Source organism: Taudactylus pleione, unplaced genomic scaffold, assembly GCF_031769625.1.
Source record: "Taudactylus pleione unplaced genomic scaffold, aTauple2 ptg000068l, whole genome shotgun sequence".
Taxonomy (NCBI): domain Eukaryota; kingdom Metazoa; phylum Chordata; class Amphibia; order Anura; family Myobatrachidae; genus Taudactylus; species Taudactylus pleione.
The window spans coordinates 3,336,488-3,356,315 of record NW_028284470.1 but is presented as its reverse complement, the minus strand read 5'-3'; the positions used below and the strand labels follow the sequence as shown (position 1 = coordinate 3,356,315).

General features: G+C 48.0%; 1 protein-coding gene across 1 annotated transcript; it reads left to right on the top strand.

Moving 5' to 3' along the window:
• Positions 1 to 303: 303 nt before the first annotated feature.
• BRIX1 (biogenesis of ribosomes BRX1) lies at positions 304 to 19,576 on the top strand. Its single transcript, XM_088466965.1, has 10 exons — positions 304 to 530; positions 762 to 873; positions 9,789 to 9,832; positions 13,071 to 13,141; positions 13,221 to 13,270; positions 13,602 to 13,675; positions 15,265 to 15,315; positions 15,400 to 15,501; positions 16,351 to 16,479; positions 19,266 to 19,576. Exons 1-10 carry the CDS (start codon positions 387 to 389, stop codon positions 19,512 to 19,514), a joined length of 1,026 nt encoding a protein of 341 aa, XP_088323091.1. The 5' UTR covers positions 304 to 386; the 3' UTR covers positions 19,515 to 19,576.
• The last annotated feature ends 252 nt before the right edge of the window (positions 19,577 to 19,828 follow it).

The following is a 19,828-nucleotide window of genomic DNA, read 5'->3' as shown; positions in this document are numbered from 1 at the left end:
AGACAGACATACATACAAGACATATATAAGGGTAAGAGGGCCCTGCTCGCAAGCTTACAATCTATAGATTCACGTTATCAATTTTGTATTAATTACGTATCACAATCTAGATATTCTAGCGCTGTTCATATTATATTCTGATTTTATGTCTATCGCTCTGATTTGTCATTAATGACTCTTTTACATATATTTAAATAAATAAATAAATCAATTGAATGTTACTATAGTCCATCCTCAGTAACTACACTCAGCAGTGGAGCAGTAATGTTTCATTGAGCTTCCAGCAGAGGGCGCCTTCACCCATGAATCACACACCGACCGAAGAATCATCGAGTTCGGCGTGTGGGATAGACAGATCACTGAGCAGCTTCCGGGGGGAAAGAAAGATGGCGGCGCACCGGAGAAAACGTGGCTCCGATGCCCGGGCTGCTCCCCAGGGCAAGAAGGCGAAACTAGAAAAGAACGAAGTCGGGACGGAGGCAGCTGCCTCTGCTGGGGAGGAGTTTACCATCCCGGCCCCGGTGTCGGAGGTAAGAGTCAGACAGGATGACCTCGCAGTTGTGGGGATCATCACAGCTCAAGAACAGCTGGAGGAAACATGGTGTTATTTATATATATATATATATATATATATACATACATACATACACACACACAATGAAGTGCTGGTCTGGGTAAGGCAGCCGCTGCCTGTATAGTAAGCACAAGGTCCCTGTGGATGGAGAGTGCAGTGTGTAATCCTTCTATTGCTGTGGTTGTAGGGGAAATGGAAGAACAAGGAGCGGGTGCTCATATTCTCTTCCCGTGGCATCAATTTCCGCACCAGACATTTGATGCAGGACCTGAGAACGTTGATGCCGCACTCTAAAGCAGGTAAGTCCTCACTACTCTCCCGCAACAGTCTGTATACCGTGGGGTTGTGTACGCCGGAGCCACTCACTGTCCATCCCAGAAAGCACCGGCATGCAGACAAATTAATCTGCTACTTACAGTACAACTGTAATCAGGGGACTCGGGGAAGTTCCTGGGAGAACACTGGGTACTTGTGTACTTTACGGACTCCTTGCAGAGAGAACCCAAGTGTCCTACTCTCATTGTTATCAATCATAGTAATGTCTAATGGGGCCCATCCATCAGCGATGGATTGCCGCGATGCTGCAACCCGGCATCGTGGGATCGCAGAAATCCAACATATTGGATTTTCCCGATTTGACGATCGCGATCAAAAAATGATCGTGATCGTCAAATCGGACATTTAGCGATCCGTCGCAGGATCGCTGAACATCGATGTTGGTTGGCCGGTGTTTCCACCCGGCAGATCAGCATTTTCGATCACGTCGCAGGATCACGGAAATACCGGTCAGATGTATGGTCACCTTAAATCCCCTTCACGAAGAGGAGCCTGACGTCAGCAGCCATTGTCAAGCATCATTCTCTACCATCCAAGAGGGCATAGAGGGGGAATATAACCTTGTGGTGAGCGAGCTGACAACTTTTTCTTTAGGTGGGGAGAACCCGCGCGGGGACAACTCTCTTCTTTAGGTGGGGACAGCTTTCGTTACTTGTGTATGTAAAGTACACAAGTACCATTTAAAACATTCATTGGGTTCTCTCTGCAATGAGTCCGTAAAGTACACAAGTACCGAACACTGCATGATCACGCTACACATGTTATTAGAGAGACCCAAAAGTGTAGGCTAAGGGTATTCCCTTTGGTTACTTTCACTAATGGTCACAGATAAAGCCACTGAAATGAGATGCATAATGAAGGTGCCATTTCCTGCCTCTGTTTCATTGAATGTTAGAGCTGCTCTTCTTACAGCCTCAGAACCATAGCTAGTAATTTTGGTGCCCTGTGCGAGAAAGAGCATTGGTGCCCCCCTCCCCCCAAAAAAATAAATAAACATAAATGGAACATCATTTTTATTTTTACTTTTTCAGTATCTGTTATGCTGGGTTCACTGTGTGCGTGGAATGACTGCTCCAGCCAGAAGGCACAGATTTATGGACTGACTTTGTCACGGCACACGTAGCGTTCCCGCTAGGAGGGCAAAAAGCAACCTGCCCTCACAGCCTGCGGGAGCCGTTCTCACCCGCGGGACGCAGTGTCCCGCGGGTGGAGAAACATGCGGTGACCCTGTCACCATCGGAGAATAGACGCCGGGCGCATGCGCCCGGCATCTATTCTCCCTGTCTGCAGGGCTTGGGGGATGCCCGGCGTGTCCGTAAGTGCCGGGCACGCCCCCAAGAGTGCCGAAAAGGGGACGCGTCTTATAGACACGCCCCCTTTTCCGATGACCACGCCCCCTTCTCGGGCGCGCGCACGGGCATGCCCTCTCTAGCTCCGGCGCCCTGCCTCCCGCCGGAGCTAGAGGGAACACTAACACACACATATGTAGTCTCTGTAACCTCAGCACATATGCATACACACACACCATGCAGTCTCAGCACACACCATGCACTTTCAGCAGACTGACATGCACCCGACATACACTCTCAACAGACATGCACACAACATACACTCTCAACAGACATGCACACAACATACACTCTCAACAGACATGCACACAACATACACTCTCAACAGACATGCACACAACATACACTCTCAGCACACACCATGCACTCTCAGTAAACAAACATAGATACATAGGTAGGTTCAGCACAGATACATACAAACACACACATGTAGCCTCAGCACATCCATATACACATGACAGAATTATCAGCAGGGGGAAACAGAAGCACTGCTGGGGAGTTGCTGTTGTCAGTACTTACCATGAGCACTGCCGAGTCTCTGCATGCAGGAGAAGAGAGAGGTGGCCAGACGGGAGCTCACTGAAGAGAGACCTGCTGCTCTTGTATATATCAATCCATGCAGCTGGTCCCTGCCTGTCCCCGACTACATCAGCCACCCAACATCCATTGCATCAGGCAAAGGACGTTCCGCAGGGGCTGCTGGGAAATGTAGTCACAGAGGTGGAAGGGACTACATTTCCCAGCAGCCCCTGCGGAACGTCCTTTGACTGATGCAAAGGATGCCGGCAGTTCACATAGTCCCCTGCTAGATAACTGCAAGGACCTGCCCTCCCGTGCTGCCGGGGGACCTGCTGTCACTGCACCGCACCTTTATTAAAACAAAGCAGTTGCCACTTGCCCTGTGTATAGTGATTGCGGTGGGCGGCAGGTTCCGCCCTCAGGGCTGTTGCGCTCTGTGCAGCGGCACCGGCTGCACCACCCTAGTACAGCCTGATGGTGATAAACAGCCTCTGGGTCCCCAGTCAGCGCTTAAAGCCAACAGAAGAGGTTATTTAAGGTGGGAATGCAACATCCAGTTCTGGAACATGTCTGTATTTTATTGAGGTGGAAGAAATGCAGGGACTAATGTGCAACATGTACTAGTGCTCCATCTAGCACCCTACCCATGCAGTTCCTCTTTTCAGCCTGGGGTGTCTCGCTCTCTGCTCTGGTGCTTCTAGCACACAAACTGCTTAATCTCAGCAGTTTGATGCATCAGCTGAGTGTACTAGAAGCACCAGGGCAGAGATCGACACCCCAGGCAGGAGAGAGGAACTGCACGGGTTGTGACAGGTGCAGGGTGCTAGAGTAAAGACTAATGTACTTGTCCCATTAGACTTTATTCACCATTATCCATGCAGTCTAAGCATATGTAACCTGCATTAATTTTGTTTTATGTTGGTTATTGTTCAGTCATAAGATGTAAGAATGTTTTAGATCACATATGAAACTGGCTAAAGCAATTCTGTTTTTAAAATTATAACTGGGAAATTCACGGGTCAGAGATTCGTGTTAACGCTTCTTCACTGCTCAGAGTGATTATATTCTCTTTAGCATGGGAACTTCTATTATAGAACTGTTAGTAGTGACAACTCTTTAATTATCCAGACATCTACCTATAATACGGAAAACAAGAGATATGGTAAGAACTTACCTTTGTTATCTCTGTTTCTACGAAGTCCATAGGGTCCACAGGGTTGACCTTGGGGTATAGGTTGGGAACCAAATCCGGGCACCACGCAGTTAAAGCTTTTAGCTCCCAGGATGCACTTGGGTCCACTCTCCCTATAACCCCGCCCCCCAGCCAGAGGCACCTCAGATTGTAAGTAGCCAAAGGCCGGAGGAGGAGAGAAAAAGAGAGAGAAAACTGGAACACTCTAGAACCATACTCACAGAAAAGGAGACGGGAAGCCGGTGACCAGTAACACAGCCCATATGAAGCCAGGTGCGTCAGGGCGGGCGCCCTGTGGACCCTATGGACTTCGTAGAAACAGAGATAACAAAGGTAAGTTCTTACCATATCTCTTGTTTTCTACTTCAGGGTCCATAGGGGGTCCACAGGGTTGACCTTGGGGATGTCCCAAAGCAGTTCAACCAAGGGTGGGGACGCTCCTGTGCTGAGAGGAGAATCCGTCGCCAAAAAGGAAGCATCCTGAGAGGCAAAGGAAACCAATGCCTAGAACCTTAAAAAGGTATGGACAGAAGACCACGTGGACACCTAGTAAGGCAAAACAGCCGAGGCGCCACGACGAGCCGCCCACGAGGGTTACACGGCCCGAGAAAAAAACAAGCCTCAACGACAGAAATGCCCACCCATGGGTAGGCCCCTGAGGAAGACATACGAGGCCATCCAGTCAACATTTCATTATAGGCCGGCCATCGTTTCCTGTTAAAACCAGAAACCGCAGACCACCAATAAGGAGTCCGCTTACCATAAGGAACTTGAACGGATCACATAAAGCCAAAGAGGCCGGACCACAGTCCATGAGGCCACAACAGCCGAGAGGACTGGGAACTGAATGGCCATACCATAAGTTCCAGAATAATATGGAACCTAAAAACCACTTTAAGAAGAAACACAGGGCGAGAGCAACTCACACCCTGACATGATGCCCTCCAGAAGAGGGAGCCACATGAGAACGCTCCCCATTCAGACACTCTCCTGGTTGATTTAAACACCCTGAGAGAGAGAGAGAGAGAGCTTAAACAATAGACCATGTAATGGCTATCACAACCAGCGGTTCCATTGACTGTCCCCGGAGGGAACAAAGAACCACTACTAACTCCCCAGGAGTCCCTAGGGAGGACAAGTGGAGACATAATCCAGAAAACACTCCAAAGGATGAACTGGATACCAGAGCGGAGCAATTCCATATCTTAACCATACCGACAGTGTAGAGATCCGCACTGTCAGGAAGGCCAGGCCAAGGGTGAAACCCAAGCCAGCTGGAAGGAATGCCAGAATATCTGGAAATCCTGGACACCGGAGGATCGTATCGACAGGTACGATACCATAAGAATTATGTATGCCACAGTCCGTGGCAGATCCCAGCAAAGTCTGGCCTATCTGCTCTAAACATCTCAATGAAGACAGAGCCAGGGAAGCCCGAGGACCACAGTAGGGGCGCAGTTAAAGACAAGCGATCCAGATCCAGGGAAAAACAAGGACCCTGAGACAACAGGTCCAGATAGTGAAGCAGTAGGAACGGAGCATCGAGGAGGAGACTCCGAAAATCTTAGTACCAGTGATGTCTGGGACGACCTGGAGCCCCCAGAAGGAAAGCCCCTCCGTCTCGAATTAAACTTCCGAAGACCTCGAGGAAGAAGGGAGACCGGAGGACACAGGTACACAAAGTGGAAGGACCACTTCACTGACAAAGAGTCACTGAAGGTAGCTTCAGTACTCCTAGAGCTGGACTGTAACACCGGTAATGTGTGATCGAGTCAGAAGGCCATGGGGATCAATCCCCTCAGGGAGGCCCCCTCTGCTCACCAGGAGTTGAAACCTCTCTTGGAGAAGAGACTAGTCCCCGGGATGCACGCCGTGACGGCTGAGGAAGCCCGCTTCCCAATGGAGAGCTCCGGGAATAAACACCGCAGAGTTGGCCAGGAGAAGACCCTTGGACTATGTCAGAATGGGTGACATTCCTAACATTGCCACCCAACTACCAGTGTTGCCTAGATGGAAGCCACTGTTGTGACACTGTCGGACTGAACCTATTCAGGTTTACCGTGACAAATGGGTTAGGCCAGAGTGAAAGTCCAAGACAGCTTAAAGTATCAACAAGGTAAGTGGCAGGGCAGAAGCGACAGACGTCCAACTGCCCCGAAATGAATGCGGACCAGACACTGTCTTTAGCAAAGAACACCCTGGACGAGATGGCCATAGCCACCCGGACAGAGACCAACTCGCCTCCGTAGAAAGTATCATCGTTCGAACAGCGATCCGATGGAAAAAAACTCGATCCATCTGGAGGGGAGTCAATTATGGCAAGGCCTGGAATGGAACTGAGCACATTCCACCCTACCAAAAGGTAGACACTCTGGTAGACCGCGCATCACAAAGAGTAATGACATATGTCGACTGCGTAGATATCCGCACACTCGAAGTTGAAGAGTGGAGATCTTGTCTTACGCCAGAAAAATTCTCAGATTCTGAGAATCCAGCAGTGCTCCCAGATGAAGAAAACCCTGTGAGGGATGCAGGGAGGACTTTTCTGTGACGAGAAGAAGCCCCGGTTATCCTGACCTGGCGGTAAAGTACCTTGGTGATCCTGCTAAAAGTAGGAGACCGTCCAGAGAAAGGAGCATTCGGATACACTGAACAGGTGAACTGTCAGAAAATCCATAAAGCTGGTAAACCCCGGTGGAGTTGAGGACAGCCCCAAAAGGCAGAGCCCGAAACTTACAAGTGTTGCTGTGGCACAGCAAACCTGAACCCATGCTGATGAGAGGGCTCTGTATGTACCCGTAGGTACGTATCCTGAATACTCGGATATACCATAAAATCCCCAGGTTCCAAACATCGGATGATGGAGCATGGACGATTCCACCTGAGTCAAGGCACCGTTGGAATCTGATTCAGGGATTTGAGACAGAGTATAGGCAAAGGAGGACCAGTCGGTCACCGCCCCAAAAAGAAAGTAGAACAACCAGTCCCTCACTGAGATAGTGAGGTTGGCCGAAATAGCTCTGCTTACCACAAAGACTGTATAGCTTTCTGGGATTGTAAGGCCCTGATCAGTTCTGAAGAAGGGCCCGTGTAACAATGCCTGTGAGGAGGCTGCATGAGCAATGAGAGGCCGTTGAGAATCAGTACCTCACTCTGGAAATTCCCCAGATGTAGACCTGTCCCGTCAGGCTGAGGGTATATCCTCAGGTGTAGAAACAGGGTCGTCCGGAAGTCCAGGACTGCTCGGTACTGGATATGGTGGCCCCCGTGGAGGCCGACAGCCTAGGAAAAAACAGGCCTTTAGGCTGACCCTGAGGACAAAAAGACTTAACAGAGTTAGTCCGAATGTAGTGGGAGTAGCTAAAGACGGTATCTCCCCATTAGTGATACTGCCAATGATGCAACGATCTTGTCAAGGTCAGGACCAAACAAGAACTTCCCCCTGGAAGGAGTGTGCACCTCTGCTTTCCCATAACGCAGCCATAGGGTACTGCGGCGGATACAGACGCCGCCGAAACCCTGAAAGTTAGAAGACCGGCATCCCATGAGGTAATCCCACATATGACCACTGCATATTTTATGTGAGCGGCAAAAGATATTTGAACCTCAGACGTGTTGGAGGGGAAAAACGTCACAAAAGCATCACCCTGCGATGGCCATGGTAGGACGGGCAACAGGCCCTGAAAACGAGTACATTGATTTCAGGCAAAGTTACCACCTACGGATCCGTAAAATTCGTCCAGGCCGGGATGGGAGGCGTATTAATGCCTGTAACCCGATGATTAACATACAAATCCATCCCAGAAGGGGATTTCCATTACTTGTGAGGACCCTCAGGGAATGGGAAACAGGAGGCCTTTGTGACTCCTCGTATCTGGGGACAGCCAGACTCCCGCTATGAGATCCACCCGCTGGGCAGAAAACGGGAGATGTATGATACTGGTGCAGGATCGACATTCTCTATATCCAGAATGAGCCTGGCTACCAGCCCCAAAGCAGGGATAATAATACTTGAGATCGGCTCCCCCCCATGTGAGAGGGAAAGAGCCGAATATACCATCCAGTTCACGGCAGAGCCACTGGTCAGTAACCACAGGGCGTATATCACGCCAATTAGTATTTCGTATAAAACGACATCCACCAGGGTGGCCGTTGTGGTAATCCCTGCAAGGGGAATGACAGACCGATGTGGTATCGGAGGTAATTCATGTACTGTGAAAAACCCCGGCAGGGAGCGATAGTCTGTGACACAGGGGTAAATTGCAAGAAATTGCGAGATACCCCGAGTTCAAAAGGGCAGTATGGTGAAGTAACTCCAAGCGAGTGACGACAATGGGGCCCGCCCGGCGATCCTCAAAGGAGAGGATCCTGAGAAACAACGCCCTTTAAGGGGGTCGTGCAAGGGGCCCGGCACCAGATGGTGCCGCATACGTAAACCTTTCTGAGTTAAAATCCTCCGCACTAATTCCTGCAGGCTATGACTTGCAGGATAGCAATAATGGGTGCAGTATCGTGTGCAATCTCCTGGTCAGATATATCTGACTATCTTGACGGAAATATTAAGCAGCGCCATACCGGTCCTGACTGACGCTAAGATTAGCTGCAGGAACCCATTATCAGCGTACGCAACTCACAGTTCCATCTAAAATATGGCAACGTGCAGCACGCAACAGTATGTGACAAACCTCACAGATATTAACAAATATATATATGTGAGGTCTCAGAACCACCCCAGGTACACCTGTATTAGGGCAGATAAAGAAAAGGGATAGATATACACTGACAGGTGAGAGAAAAAGCAGACAGTCAGCACTAGCATAAGTCACATACAATGCAGAAAAATATATATACATACATAAGCATGACATATAATATACTGCACAATGTCGCTACATTCAACTGCCCAGATTCAGTGTCTGGGAAGGCTATAGCGCTGTGTACACTCACCCAAAATGGCCAGGCACGCAGGGGGACTGGGCTCACTGACATCCTAGGAGTTCTGCAGCACCACAGAGAGAAAATGGCCGCTGGAGACCTCAGAAGAAGCGTGGCCCGCGGAGGAAGCAGCTCAGCGACGCCAGACTGTATTATTGAAAGGCGCGCTGAGCTGAGGGGAGGAGCCGCTAGACAGGGAAGGCTTCCTCCCCTGGCTAGCAATTAACCCCCCGGGATGCCGGCTCCCGCTGCCGCTATAATCCCTGGTGGGCTGTGGACACGCGGGGTATGCCTCCATGGAGGGGGAGCCCGCCGCCACCGCTAGCGCCTCCGGTCTGTCCCCAGAGACCGGAGGCATAAGGCTGCATGTACACGCGGGTCACCGCAAGCGGTGACCACGCGACTTACCTGTCCCCGTCGATCCGGCAGCAGCCCAGGGATTCCTCCAGAGCCCGGCTAGTACAGACTCTGGGGTCCCGCTGCGATCCCCAGATCTGTACTGGCGTCGCAGCGCCGGCGGGGTGTAGGGGCGGCAGCTCAGACGTCCATTGGACAGTCTGATGCTGCCGCTCTGAAGAGTAGTAAAAAAAAAAATAATAAAATAAAACTCTTTTAAGCTTAGGGGCTGCTAAGCAGCCCCCCTGCAGTAACGGTGACCCGACTCCGGCCGGGCACCAACTTAAACTGAGGTGCCTCTGGCTGGGGGGCGGGGTTATAGGGAGAGTGGACCCAAGTGCATCCTGGGAGCTAAAAGCTTTAACTGCGTGGTGCCCGGATTTGGTTCCCAACCTATACCCCAAGGTCAACCCTGTGGACCCCCTATGGACCCTGAAGTAGAAAATGTATTTCCTCCACTCTTATACCGTTTGTGTTGTTCTTTCAGATTCGAAAATGGATCGGAAAGATAAATTGTTTGTTATAAATGAGGTATGTGCCACTAATGCTACTGCCATTCAATTTTTCTATAATGCCTGCAGGTGTATGACGTACCCAGGGCAGGGCCGGAAATAAAAATCATCCCTTGCATTTAAAGGATACAGGCCTACCTCGGAAACAGCGTCCGGCTCCTAGCATCCTTTTGGCTCATGAGTGGCTCCCAGCCTCCCCTTGTATGTGTGGCGTGATGTTGCATCCATTCCGCTCAGCAGAGATGCTCATCCAGGCCTCTTAGTGGTTCAGCCTCTGACTGCTGACCAGGCCAGCCCACATCCAGAAAGCCTGTTGAGCAGGTTGCCGGGAGGAGATGCTGGCGCTGACAGCTACACACCTTTACTGTACTGTACAGTCACACAGCTGTGAGGAAGAGGCTGGCGCTGGCAGCTGCACACCTTTACTGTACTGTGCAGTCACACAGCTGTGAGGAAGAGACTGGCGCTGGCAGCTGCACACCCTTACTGTACTGTGCAATCACATAGCTGTGAGGAAGAGGCTGGTGCTGGCAGCTGCACACCCTTACTGTACTGTGCAGTCACATAGCTGTGAGGCAGAGGCTGACAGCTGCACACCCTTACTGTACTGTGCAGTCACATAGCTGTGAGGAAGAGACTGGCACTGGCAGCTGCACACCCTTACTGTACTGTGCAGTCACATAGCTGTGAAGAAGAGGCTGGTGCTGGCAGCTGCAGACCCTTACTGTACTGTGCAGTCACAGCTGTGAGGAAGAGGCTGGTGCTGGCAGCTGCACACCCTTACTGTACTGTGCAGTCACATAGCTGTGAGGAAGAGGCTGGCACAGACAGCTGCATACCCTTACTGTACTGTGCAATCACATAGCTGTGAGGAAGAGGCTGGCACAGACAGCTGCACACCCTTATTGTACTGTGCAATCACATAGCTGTGAGGAAGAGGCTGACAGCTGCACACCCTTACTGTACTGTGCAGTCACATAGCTGTGAGGAAGAGACAGGCGCTGACACCTGCACACCCTTACTGTACTGTGCAGTCACGTAGCTGTGAGGAAGAGACTGGCGCTGGCAGCTGCACACCCTTACTGTACTGTGCAATCACATAGCTGTGAGGCAGAGGCTGGTGCTGGCAGCTGCACACCCTTACTGTACTGTGCAGTCACATAGCTGTGAGGCAGAGGCTGGTGCTGGCAGCTGCACACCCTTACTGTACTGTGCAGTCACGTAGCTGTGAGGAAGAGACTGGCGCTGGCAGCTGCACACCCTTACTGTACTGTGCAGTCACATAGCTGTGAGGCAGAGGCTGGTGCTGGCAGCTGCACACCCTTACTGTACTGTGCAGTCACGTAGCTGTGAGGAAGAGACTGGCGCTGGCAGCTGCACACCCTTACTGTACTGTGCAGTCACATAGCTGTGAGGCAGAGGCTGGTGCTGGCAGCTGCACACCCTTACTGTACTGTGCAGTCACATAGCTGTGAGGAAGAGACAGGCGCTGACAGCTGCACACCCTTACTGTACTGTGCAGTCACATAGCTGTGAGGAAGAGACTGGCGCTGGCAGCTGCACACCCTTACTGTACTGTGCAGTCACATAGCTGTGAGGAAGAGACTGGCGCTGGCAGCTGCACACCCTTACTGTACTGTGCAGTCACATAGCTGTGAGGCAGAGGCTGGTGCTGGCAGCTGCACACCCTTACTGTACTGTGCAGTCACATAGCTGTGAGGAAGAGGCTGGTGCTGACAGCTGCACACCCTTACTGTACTGTGCAGTCATATAGCTGTGAGGAAGAGACAGGCGCTGACAGCTGCACACCCTTACTGTACTGTGCAGTCACATAGCTGTGAGGAAGAGACTGGCGCTGGCAGCTGCACACCCTTACTGTACTGTGCAGTCACATAGCTGTGAGGCAGAGGCTGGTGCTGGCAGCTGCACACCCTTACTGTACTGTGCAGTCACATAGCTGTGAGGAAGAGGCTGGTGCTGGCAGCTGCACACCCTTAATGTACTGTGCAGTCACATAGCTGTGAGGAAGAGGCTGGTGCTGGCAGCTGCACACCCTTACTGTACTGTGCAGTCACGTAGCTGTGAGGAAGAGACAGGCGCTGACAGCTGCACACCCTTACTGTACTGTGCAGTCACGTAGCTGTGAGGAAGAGACAGGCGCTGACAGCTGCACACCCTTACTGTACTGTGCAGTCACATAGCTGTGAGGAAGAGGCTGGTGCTGGCAGCTGCACACCCTTAATGTACTGTGCAGTCACATAGCTGTGAGGAAGAGACTGGCGGTGGCAGCTGCACACCCTTACTGTACTGTGCAGTCACATAGCTGTGAGGAAGAGACTGGCGCTGGCAGCTGCACACCCTTACTGTACTGTGCAGTCACATAGCTGTGAGGCAGAGTCTGGTGCTGGCAGCTGCACACCCTTACTGTACTGTGCAGTCACATAGCTGTGAGGAAGAGGCTGGTGCTGACAGCTGCACACCCTTACTGTACTGTGCAGTCATATAGCTGTGAGGAAGAGACAGGCGCTGACAGCTGCACACCCTTACTGTACTGTGCAGTCACATAGCTGTGAGGAAGAGACTGGCGCTGGCAGCTGCACACCCTTACTGTACTGTGCAGTCACATAGCTGTGAGGCAGAGGCTGGTGCTGGCAGCTGCACACCCTTACTGTACTGTGCAGTCACATAGCTGTGAGGAAGAGGCTGGTGCTGGCAGCTGCACACCCTTAATGTACTGTGCAGTCACATAGCTGTGAGGAAGAGGCTGGTGCTGGCAGCTGCACACCCTTACTGTACTGTGCAGTCACGTAGCTGTGAGGAAGAGACAGGCGCTGACAGCTGCACACCCTTACTGTACTGTGCAGTCACGTAGCTGTGAGGAAGAGACAGGTGCTGACAGCTGCACACCCTTACTGTACTGTGCAGTCACATAGCTGTGAGGAAGAGGCTGGTGCTGGCAGCTGCACACCCTTAATGTACTGTGCAGTCACATAGCTGTGAGGAAGAGGCTGGTGCTGGCAGCTGCACACCCTTACTGTACTGTGCAGTCACATAGCTGTGAGGAAGAGGCTGGTGCTGGCAGCTGCACACCCTTACTGTACTGTGCAATCACATAGCTGTGAGGCATAGGCTGGCGTGGACAGCTGCACGTGAAGATGGTTGTCAGAGGATGATGCGTGTAATTGGAGAAATGTAGATGACATAAGAATGCAATGTGTGTCTGCCCTATTTCTGATGTGTGCTTGTCTTGGGTGCAGGTCTGTGAAATGAAAAACTGCAACAAATGTATTTATTTTGAAGCAAAGAAAAAGCAGGACTTGTATATGTGGTAAGTACACACTCAGGGAAATGCCTCTTTATTAGGGTTCTTATTTCGTGCTCGTTAATATGTATTTCCTATAATTTAGGTTATCAAACTCCCCCGAGGGGCCATCTGCAAAGTTCCTGGTTCAGAATAGTAAGTCTGCTACTTGGAAGTATGTTGTAAATATGTTGTGACTTTAATTTACCATAGTGTATACTTGTGATAAGGAAAATAGATTATAAACCACACTGGGACAGGGACTGATGTGAACGACCAAATATTCTGCAATGCACTGCTTAATGTGTGCACTATATAAATAACTAAGTAATACGTTGTAAGATCCAGAAAACAATCTTCATGGATGTTTATTGCAGGGGAAGGTGTAAAGTCTACTTTACACCACTAGAGGGCAGTGCATGTCGTTTCTGCTGTCTCAGGAGCTCACCTGTGTCCTGTGCTTATAAAATATGATTTACCATTCTAGTTCATACACTGGCAGAGCTGAAGATGACTGGAAACTGTCTGAAAGGCTCACGCCCTCTACTCTCCTTTCATCCGGTCAGTATCTAATAATTTTATTCTACCTTTCATCTAATCTAATTTTATAATACCGTTATTGTTTGTTAGTCATGCTATACCAGTGGTCGAAGTGGGGCGGTATACCGTAGTAGGACCCCTAATTTTTGCCGCAGGAGAGAATGTGTCAGCGCTGGCACAGAGTATCGGATCCCAGCGCTTGAACCCTCCAGGGACACATCTCTATCGGCGGCGCTGGCGCGGTGCCGGGAGCATCTGGACCCAGCTGCACTGCAGTTTAAAGTAAGCATTGTCCGCCAGCCAAGTGGTAGCTTCTCATTGGCTCGCGGCTGGTGCCGGATTTAAAAAGCCTTCCTTTCTATTGATTGGCGGGCTGGGCCGTCTGTGAGCTGGGATTGGCTGGCGGCTGGTGCTGACTTTAATCTGCAGTACAGCTGGGCCCTGTTACCCGATGCTTCTGGCTCCGTTCCCGCGTAACTAGAGAGAGGTCAGAGGGAATTGGAGAGAGGAGGGTGTAAGAGGGAATTGGTTATAAATTGGGGGGGGGTGAGAGAGATAAACAGTGGTGTAGGGAGTGCGAGGGAGAAGTGTGGGGGGGGATTCAAATCTCCACACCCCCACCTCTAAATTCCCACCTTGAGCCCTGTGCTGTACTGTATGTATATTGCACAAATGAGGTAATTGCGCTATTGATTCCATTGTACAGTCTCTATCCCAGCTCCAAAACGGCATAAAGAACTTGCAGTAAACCAGCCTAACAAATAGATCTACAGCCTGCAGATTATATTATTATTATTATTATTATATAATCTGTTATGCCTGCCGCAGTTCCCATGAGTATGATGTCTTGTCACTGCTAAAAGATCTGAGTTTAGGCCAAGAGAGCTGCATTAAAGATAGAGTTCAGAGTCACTAGTTCTGGAGTTGTGAGTGGTGGTCGGTACACGACGACGCCTCAGTGTGATGTTTCACTGCAGCCTTGCTCAAAAAGTCAGATGTCTTTATGTATAACGGCTCTCATTCCTGCTGCACACACAGCGGCTCTCATTCCTGCTGCACACACAGCGGCTCTCATTCCTGCTGCACACACAGCGGCTCTCATTCCTGCTGCACACACAGCGGCTCTCATTCCTGCTGCACACACAGCCTCCCTCATTCCTGCTGCACACACAGCCTCCCTCATTCCTGCTGCACACACAGCCTCCCTCATTCCTGCTGCACACACAGCCTCCCTCATTCCTGCTGCACACACAGCCTCCCTCATTCCTGCTGCACACACAGCCTCCCTCATTCCTGCTGCACACACAGCCTCCCTCATTCCTGCTGCACACACAGCCTCCCTCATTCCTGCTGCACACACAGCGGCTCTCATTCCTGCTGCACACACAGCCTCCCGTGGCATCTCTCAGACACTTTTAGGGGTGGTCATTTGTGGTAACAAGTCAGGTCTCTCCTTAAGGGGAAGGGGTTTCTGACCATTTCCCCATCATTGAGAACATTCAGTGTATGTCATACAAACTGTGTGTCCAATGGCAGCTGGCACTCAGTGTGACCTTTTGTAACTTCTGCTCCTTCATACTGAGCTGCTCTGATATGTCATTCCCTTGCAGGCATTTGATCGGGATCCATACCTGGGACTACTAAAGGAACTCTTTATACAGGTAATGGCTGATCCCGCATTTCTGTGATCATAGTGCCAGGAGCTGATCGCTCAGACCTTCACTTATCTCTATACTTACATGCAGATATTTGGAACCCCGAGATATCACCCGAAGAGCCAACCCTTTGTGGACCATGTAATCACCTTCTCCGTAGCCGACAAGAGGATCTGGTTCAGGAATTATCAGGTCTGTAGCATAATGTTAATTTCCAGTTCTTTATGTAACATGCGGACGCCAACCTTTTGTCGGGGGTGTTTTTTTGAGCTGCTGGTTGTCAAGAAAAATTAGCTTTCTTCTGTATAAGGAAGTTCCTGCATAGTATAACACCTTGGCAGGGGTTAGGTTCCATGTGCTTATATATAGCTGTACACTCATATAAATTCCCTTTTTAAAAAAAACCCCTTTCTATCAGCTTATAACTAACTATATATTGAGGTAAGTCCCGTGTTCCCCCTGGTGACGGGTACTCCTTAAAGCTTAAGTCTTTAGTGCAGTGTTTTATTGAAGTATCCAGTCCTATGTATAATGCGTGTCAGCTTTCTGTCCTTATTGCCACATAGCTCTTTCTGCTGAGGACACGCTAAGGTCTTCACACACACAGTGGGGTAGATGTACTAAGCCTTGGAAAGATATAAAGTACCAACCAATCAGCTCCTGTCACCTTACATACTGTTTTAAAAATTACAGGAGGTGATCGGCTAACACTTTCTCTCTTCAAGGCTTTGTACATTTACCCCACAGCCCGTATCTTTTGCTTTTCTTCCGGTTCTCTCTTTACTGTAGAAGTGTGAGAAGTGGGATTCCAGTTATTCTCTGCGTCTGTTTAAAGTATTTTAATTTCTTATTTTTTCTTTCAATGTAAAATGACCCTTTAAAATACTAGTTATTCCTAATAGTAATCCCTAGTGCATCTAACTATGTATGTAACTAATCCCTTGTGGTCTGTTATATAATCACTATTATCCTGTATTACCCATCTTCCATAGCGTCTGCGTTTTATTTTTTTTCAATATGTACCTTCATTTTTCTCTTCAGATTATAGAGGAAGACGCATCGCTGGTGGAAATCGGACCTCGATTTGTGTTGAATCTCATCAAGATTTTCCAAGGCAGTTTTGGAGGACCCACATTATATGAAAACCCCCACTACCAGTCTCCTAACATGGTACAGTCGCCATTTTTACTACTGGCGAAGTCCTTTCCACTATGATTACATCAATGATCTTGTTGTTCTGAGCAATGTTACAGCTTCTTGTGCTCCAGTTGTCATAAATGCCCCTCACTGAAATGAACAGAGCTGGAGAAACTTCTGTCCTGTGTTAAATGGCACAGGAGGAATTTATAGCGGCCATGTTTGAGCGAGCCTCAGCTCATTGAGCCTGTAAACAATGCTGACTTCTAATAACACTGCACAACAATGAAAATAGTTACTTCTAATTGATTTCAGCATGCAAAGAATGAATATGACATTTAAAACTCTGTTAGCTCTGAGTTCCGAGCTATAGCCCATTTATGACGATATAGGGGTATTCCTAGTGCAGTGGGCAGAATGGAGAGAATCTTACCAGCAATCTGCGTTCCGCGCAGAGGGGGCGGGGCCTAATGACCCAATTAAATGAATAAGTTATTTGTCCCCTCCCCTATTCAAATATATGCGATTCACGGGATTACCCACACAAGATAACTGGTGCACTGAGTGACAAGCATAGTGAGCGATTCCACCAAGACATTTCCGCAATGGAACAAAGATATCAGGGGAGGTGACAGTGACAAGAGAGGCCCCAGAAGAGGAGGACAAGCGACAAGCAAAGAGAAAGCACCCCCATGCATAGGCCACTATATTATATAGTACTTTCCTATGCTGTATGTTTGTTTCGGATGCTGTATGTTTGTTTCGTTTTGTGTTCTTATTTGTGATTGAATTAAAACAACTGTTATTTATTTTCTATCAAGAAAATATCAGATTATTTTAAAATAGCTTTTCACTATGACTATATTACTAATGTACATACAGTATAGTGCAAGTAGTGTAGCTCAAAAAATAGAGCTAGTAAAAACATTCTGAAATCATTTTAATTTTTCTTGACCTCATATTAGTACTGTAGGACTATTAGTACTGTAGGACTATTAGTACTGTAGGACTATTAGTACTGTAGGACTATTAGAGATGTATGACTATTAGTACTGTAGGACTATTAGTACTGTAGGACTATTAGTACTGTAGGACTATTAGAGATGTAGGACTATTAGTACTGTAGGACTATTAGTACTGTAGGACTATTAGTACTGTAGGACTATTAGTACTGTAGGACTATTAGTACTGTAGGACTATTAGTACTGTAGGACTATTAGTACTGTAGGACTATTAGAGATGTAGGACTATTAGAGATGTAGGACTATTAGAGATGTATGACTATTAGAGATGTATGACTATTAGTACTGTAGGACTATTAGAGATGTAGGACTATTAGTACTGTAGGACTATTAGTACTGTAGGACTATTAGAGATGTAGGACTATTAGAGATGTAGGACTATTAGTACTGTAGGACTATTAGTACTGTAGGACTATTAGTACTGTAGGACTATTAGTACTGTAGGACTATTAGAGATGTAGGACTATTAGTACTGTAGGACTATTAGTACTGTAGGACTATTAGTACTGTAGGACTATTAGTACTGTAGGACTATTAGTACTGTAGGACTATTAGAGATGTAGGACTATTAGTAATGTAGGACTATTAGTACTGTAGGACTATTAGTACTGTAGGACTATTAGTACTGTAGGACTATTAGTACTGTAGGACTATTAGTACTGTAGGACTATTAGAGATGTAGGACTATTAGTACTGTAGGACTATTAGAGATGTAGGACTATTAGAGATGTAGGACTATTAGAGATGTAGGACTATTAGAGATGTAGGACTATTAGTACTGTAGGACTATTAGTACTGTAGGACTATTAGAGATGTATGACTATTAGAGATGTATGACTATTAGTACTGTAGGACTATTAGTACTGTAGGACTATTAGTAATGTAGGACTGTTAGTAATGTATGACTGTTAGTAATGTATGACTATTAGTACTGTAGGACTATTAGTACTGTAGGACTATTAGTACTGTAGGACTATTAGTAATGTAGGACTATTAGTACTGTAGGACTATTAGTACTGTAGGACTATTAGTACTGTAGGACTATTAGTACTGTAGGACTATTAGTACTGTAGGACTATTAGTACTGTAGGACTATTAGTACTGTAGGACTATTAGAGATGTAGGACTATTAGTACTGTAGGACTATTAGTACTGTAGGACTATTAGTGATGTAGGACTATTAGAGATGTAGGACTATTAGTACTGTAGGACTATTAGTACTGTAGGACTATTAGAGATGTAGGACTATTAGAGATGTAGGACTATTAGAGATGTAGGACTATTAGTACTGTAGGACTATTAGTACTGTAGGACTATTAGTAATGTAGGACTGTTAGTAATGTATGACTGTTAGTACTGTAGGACTATTAGTACTGTAGGACTATTAGTACTGTAGGACTATTAGTACTGTAGGACTATTAGTACTGTAGGACTATTAGTACTGTAGGACTATTAGTACTGTAGGACTATTAGTACTGTAGGACTATTAGTACTGTAGGACTATTAGAGATGTAGGACTATTAGAGATGTAGGACTATTAGTACTGTAGGACTATTAGTACTGTAGGACTATTAGTACTGTAGGACTATTAGTACTGTAGGACTATTTTTAGAAAGGAAACAAATGAAAAGTATTTGTTGTACAGTGTAATTTCTGACCGTAGAAGCCTGCAGCCATTGTAGTAATTTTAATGGACCCAATAAAATGAATTGAATTGATGGAAAACAGATTATAAATACTTTATTTTCTTTATGTTGCTTCTTGTTCGATTTATGTAACAAAGCTTCTTTGTTTCAGCACCGGCGCATAATCCGGTTGGCCACGGCAGCGAAGGTGCGAGAGAAGCAGCAAGTGAAGGAGCTGCAGAAGATGAAGAGGACCGAGGAGAAAGCGGTTATTCCACACGACCCCACCGAGGAGATCTTCATCACCCCAGCCGAGCACAAGCCGCAGCCCATTGAGACTCGGGCGCCTTTACCCAAAGCCAGCGTGAAGCGGAAGGACAAGAAGTTCAAACGCCAGCGGCTGGCTAAGAAACATGCTTGAACTGTGGGAAGGGGGCGATTTATTTACAGTGCTCGGAATATGTTTTATACAATAAAAGGAAAAAAATATTAAACAGTCTAATTCTTCCTTGTTACCTTCGGCATCAGCCTGCGGAGTGCTAGTTGGGGATTGTAGCAGTTGTTTTTATTCATGTGAATAGACAACGTGGGTTACCTGGCATTTATAGAGTTCCTCCCTGACCCTGTGAATCACAATTAGGATGGTAACAATCTAGTGTTGACTCTAGGTCCGGCGCCAGACCTATAGAAAGGGCATGTCTGTGTGGACAGGGAAAAGGGGTGTGGTCGATGACA

Excerpts from the sequence above, each read along its gene's own strand:
- BRIX1 (XM_088466965.1), top strand. The coding sequence starts at position 387 with ATGGCGGCGCACCGGAGAAAACGTGGCTCCGATGCCCGGGCTGCTCCC. Across the intron at positions 874-9,788 it reads GATGCCGCACTCTAAAGCAG|ATTCGAAAATGGATCGGAAA; the intron begins GTAAGTCCTCAC and ends TTGTTCTTTCAG. Across the intron at positions 15,502-16,350 it reads TCTGGTTCAGGAATTATCAG|ATTATAGAGGAAGACGCATC; the intron begins GTCTGTAGCATA and ends TTTTCTCTTCAG.